Below are 5,124 nucleotides of genomic sequence, written 5' to 3' on the forward strand. Positions count from 1 at the left end.
AGGGTCTGTACCTTCATGCCTTTGCCCAGGCTCTCGAAATCCCTATAGTCCAGCCCCTCCCGACATGCATAGAGGCACTCGAGGACCTCGCGGCTCTCCAGGCGACCTGAGCGCACGCTGAAACCAGCCAGGTAGCCATGGAAGTAGTGGTGGATCGGCAAGGGGTCTCCTAGGGCAGGAACACAGGGGCAGGCCAGGCGGTGAGAAGGGGAGGAGAGGAGGAGGGGAGAAGAGAGGCCTGAGAAAGGGGGAAAGAGGATGCGCAGGCTGATAAAATAAGGAGAAACTTGGAAAGGAAAGAGATCAGATGCGAGAGAGAAGTGGGGATGAGGGATAGGCTGCAGATGGAAGAGGTGGGGCCGGGCGGGCTGGGGCTGCAGCCCGGGAAAGAGGGTCCCAGCCCAGCACTTCAAGAGAAACGGCAGGTGCAGAAGAGAGGGTAAAGCCAGGCAAAAGGAAAGCTGAAAAACAGACACCACAGGAGAGTGCAAAGGAAGAAACAAGAGGGGAGGGGAGGAGAATCTCAAAGGCAAGGAGAGACTGCAGGAGGGTTCCCACGGTGACATGCAAGGAGACCAGGACGGGTGTGTGTAAGCTTCGCCAACGCCCAGAGCTTCCCCTCCAGTATGTCTGCCTGGTGCCACCTCCTTCCTTCGGGGAAAGCCAGCAAGAGGAGCCCTTTCCTACTTTGTGTTCACGCAGCCTTGCTGCTCCAGGCAGACCCTGCCTGGCTGAAATTCTGCGAGGCTCTGCCCCCAGGTGGCCTGTGAAGTAGGAACTTGAGAGGCCGGTGACAGTTTGGGTGGGAAAGAGCAAAGACCAGAAAATCAGGGCCAGAACTCTGGGGTCTCCGGGTTTACACGCAGAGTACCTCGGGTGGTGTCTGTACTGTTGTCTCCTCCCTTTTCCTTCTCTTTGTTCTTCTCCTCTGGGGACAGAAAAAAAAGTGGCAGTGATCTCAGGGTGGTGGGGAGAGACGGACAAGAAAGACAGAAGCCACTCAGCTGAGATCCAGCCCTACTCCCAGGCCTCTGTTACAGACACTCCCCAAATATGCTGCAGAGGGAACAAGGGGCCTGGCCAGATAATACACACATGCACTCCAGGGGGGAAAATATGAAGGAAATGGCTAGAAGGGGAAGGCTGATGGTGCTCTGAAGGGTGGAGGGCCCCCAGCAGGGTGTGGGCTGGGGAAGTCAGCAGCACTGTGCTGGAACAAACTGCCTGAAGGTACAGGAAGTGAGACTCTGGCTGCCTGAGCAGGGAGTCCCTCCAAGTCAGAGGAGATGGGCAGGGACACGGAGGCCATGGTGTCCCTCAGTGGGCACGGTTCAGTGACCACCCCGCTGCAGGGATGAGCAGGGGGCGGGAAAAGGCTGCCTTGTTCCTCAGCAGCCTCCCTGACCTCGGCAACCCGAAACCTCCATTCCTCGCTGAGAGGAGGGAACCTACCAGTCCAACAGGCCCCTATCATGAGCTCCGGCTCCCTCCGGGGTGGGTGAATAAGGCCATTGTCATGGATGAGGGCAGGGTCGAAAGAGATGCCATCAGCATAGAGTGTGACCGTGGGGAACTCGAGGTTCAGGGCGTAGTGATGCCACTCATCATCACAGACCTTGGGGAGCAGCATGAGGACAAGAAATTCTCAGTTACTTCCTCTTCAGGGACCCAACCTCACAGACCCCATCTCCTAGCAGACTGAGACTGGACAGCCCTTCGTATTCCAGCTCTACCACACCCAGATCAAGGAATGACATTCTTGCCCAAAATCTCTTAGGCCACCAACCTAAAATTCCATTAGTCAGGTAAACTTTCAAAACTACAGACATAGAGTTGGGCACAGTGGTGTACAAGCCTGTGATCCCAGCTATGTGGAAGGGTGAGGCAGAGGGATCGCTGGAGCCCAGCAGCTTGAGGCCAGCCTGGGCAACATAGCAAGGCCCCATCTCAAAAAACAAAAGCACTATAAGCCTCAAACTATGTTGTGAAAAAATTTCTCCAAAAATATTTATGGACATAGGTTTGGTGCTGGAATCCCTGGCCCAGTTTCTACTCAGCAGGAACCTCTGATCCAAACATTCCTTCCCTTGGCAGGTTCTCCCGGGGTCGGCCAAGGTGGGGTGGAACAGGAAACGGAGGGCACAGAGAAATGGCTTCATCAACTTTCCCCAAGCTCAGACCTCGGCCCTCTACCCTTCGCCTCTTCTGTATTCCTCAGATTCCATATTTATGCTGACAACTCCAAGCTCTCCTTCTGCAGCCCAGAACTCGCCCCTGAATGCTGGGCTTCCCCTGAGACATCCCGCAGGCATGGCAAGTTTAAGGAGTGTGAGGCGGAAGTCCGCGCCCCTCCCTCACCTCCAGTTTGCCCCAGAGTCCGATGAATGGCACCGTCCATCCGCAGCTGGCCTGGGAGACAACACTGGTTCCCCTTTTCTCACCCTCCTCATCCAACCCACTGGTAGGTGCTGTGGACACTCAAAGCTATGGGCTGTGCAGGTCTCTCCACCTCCACAGCCAGAGCCCCGAGACCCTGCCCCTTTCCTGAGCACTCTTGCAAGTTTTGTCTGCTTACTGCCACTCCTGTCTCTTCAACATAGGCCTCCCACGGCCAGCAGTGGAATCCTGGCAAAATCCAAATCTGATCAGCTCACACCCCTGCTTTAAGCCCTTCAAAGAAAAAGGCTTTTCATCTCTAACTTTAGCTGACAAAGTCCACTGTGTGCCCAGTCACTGCACAGCTCTCCTACCCCATCTCCAGCCTTTTAGGGTCCAATGTACCCTAGCCTCTCTGGCCTTCTTTTCTGCCTCAGGGCCTTTGTACCTGATGCTCTCCCTGCCTGGACACTTCCCACTCTTCTCAGTCAGCTGGCACTTACTTATCTTCTAGGAAGAAGCTGAAATTTCACCTCCAGGCCTTGCCTGCGCATCAGATCTAAGATGAGCTCCTCTCTCCTTATCTTCCTTGTGGCTGACTCCAGTCCTTCATTTGTTCATTCCCACTTTGTCTATTCGGGTTGTTCATTTGGTGCTGGGAGTGGACTCTAGGGCCTTGGCAGGCCAAGCTCATGTTCAACCCTGAACTACACCCACAACCCTATTTCATTTTTTAAAATATGTTTCCTGGGGCCAAGGGATTTAGCTCAGTGGTTCCACTGCCTTCCTCAAAACCACAAGGTCCCGAGTTCAATCCCCAGTATATATATGATGAACAGACCTTGCATTGTGAACATTCCGCAGATGTGAACAAATTGTGAAAGTAGCTCACGTGTTTATAAAAAGTTTCTATACAGTGTATGTGTGTGTGTGGATTTCTTATGCTTCACACTGTATATCTGTGTCAAAGGCATAGTCAGACTTACAAACAAATCCGACTTACCAATGTTCTCCAGGAACCAGACTTGTTCATAAGTCAGGGACTCACTGTGTAAAGTACTTTTCAGTCTATAAAGTTCTACAGCGAGCTCCCTGGCAGCCTTCAACCCCATCCCTGCACCTCAGCCTTGCTGGTTTCTTGGCTACAACTCTAAGAGTTGGGGACACTAATGGTTAGGATTCTAGGTAAGAAGGACATTAAATAGGACAAGGGAGGTGGCAGATGGGCTTGGTGTTGGCAGGAATTCCTTGCCCATGTCTGTTCCCAAGGGCCCATGCCCTGGAAGAAGAAAATGAAAGAGCCCGGAGCCCAGGGATCGGGACTGGGAGTGGAGGCGACAGAGGGCATACTGCGGACCAGAACAGACATACTGGACACCCTGTGCCTCAGCGGCTCACACCCACCGGCCCCCTGGACCCTGAGCAGCTCACCTGCTCCAGCTTCCAGAGGAACTTGACAGGCCGGGCGCTCTCCAGGAGAGGCCAGTAGAGGAAAGCAATCCTGCAGCCATGGACAGTCAGTGAGTAGTGAGAGAAGCCGTCCTCTGAGGGGACAGGACAGGGACAGGGTCAGAGCATGGGCCTGAGGCAAGCATAAGCTCAAAATAGCATGAGGGAGCAAGCGGGCTAGAGCAGGGATTCTCTTCATCTTTCTCTTGTACTTTCATCTCCTCCTCTTGTGTCCTTTCTGTCTCCCTCCCTCTCCCTCTCCCCCATCCAGCTGACAACTAGGGCTCCTTGGGGCTCTATCTGGCCAACCGGAAACACTGGCCAGCCTGCTCCACCCAGTACTGCCCAGTCCTCTGGTTCATACGCACATCACAGTGACAACCCTTTTCAGGTCAAGAGAAATGAGATCAGAAGAGTGGCTGGAAATAAAAGAGCAGGTCAGGGCCGAGTCCTCCCTGGAGGGATGTGCACTGTGGTTGAAGGAAGATGGGTACTTGGAGGGAGAGCAATTAGCCCTTAGAGGAAGAGGATGGGCTGGTGATGTCTCAATGCAATGGAGGGGCTTTCAGAGGAGCAGAGATGGGGCAGCCACCTCATGGTGGGAGGCAGGGGGACTGACCAGGTAGCTGCCAATGAGAAAGAGAATGATGGAGAGGAGTCCTACTGTACCAAAAGCAGGACTTCGACATGTCAAGTTGGGGATGCATAACAGAAAGCCAAGGAGTATCAGAACTAGCACCAAGCCAGGTGCAGTGGTGCTGGCCTGTGATCCCAGGCATTTGGGAAGCTGAGCCAAGAGGGTGGCAAGTTTTTGGTCATCCTGAGCAACTTAGCAAGACTTTCAAAGCAGAAGGAAGGAAGGAAGGAAGCTCCACTGACAATTCACAACTGAAGAGAGGGGAAGTGACCTGTCTACTGGACAGTGACATATACAAGCAAGAAGCCCAGTGACCACTCTCAGATTTGCACCCTGCAGAAGGCTCACCATTCTGGACTGTGCTACACACGATGGTTTCCTCTTCCTTCTTGCCTTCCTTCTTGTTGGGAGTTGCACCGTGCTTCATCCAGAAGGACAGGGTAAAGTGGTCACTGAGGTTGTCCTGGGGCCCAGCACCCAGCCCAGCTGTGCCTCCCAGGGGCACCTGCACAGCCTGGGTGCCATTGAACCAGTAGATGAGGCTGCTGTCCTGGCTGTAGTGCACGGAGAGCCCTGCTGTCCAATTGGCATTGGGGCCTGGCATGGGCAACAGGTCCACCTCCCCAGGAGCCGCACCTGTTGTGGCGGGGGGGGGGGGGGGG

The 5,124-nt window shown here is 54.2% G+C and overlaps 1 protein-coding gene across 1 annotated transcript in view; it reads right to left on the reverse strand.

The window, feature by feature from the left end:
- Positions 1–5,124, reverse strand: part of Clstn3 (calsyntenin 3) — a 25,663-nt gene that overhangs the window by 14,285 nt on the left and 6,254 nt on the right. Inside the window, exons 7-11 of the mRNA XM_010611702.3 lie at positions 4,811–5,098; positions 3,808–3,920; positions 1,453–1,615; positions 872–928; positions 12–169 (exon numbers count right to left, since the gene is read on the reverse strand). Coding sequence (XP_010610004.1) covers positions 12–169; positions 872–928; positions 1,453–1,615; positions 3,808–3,920; positions 4,811–5,098 — 779 coding nt within the window. The remainder of the gene's footprint in view (positions 1–11; positions 170–871; positions 929–1,452; positions 1,616–3,807; positions 3,921–4,810; positions 5,099–5,124) is intronic.

The sequence above is a fragment of the Fukomys damarensis genome, unplaced genomic scaffold (genome assembly GCF_012274545.1).
Source record: "Fukomys damarensis isolate Sample0158 unplaced genomic scaffold, DMR_v1.0_HiC HiC_scaffold_19, whole genome shotgun sequence".
Lineage (NCBI taxonomy): Eukaryota > Metazoa > Chordata > Mammalia > Rodentia > Bathyergidae > Fukomys > Fukomys damarensis.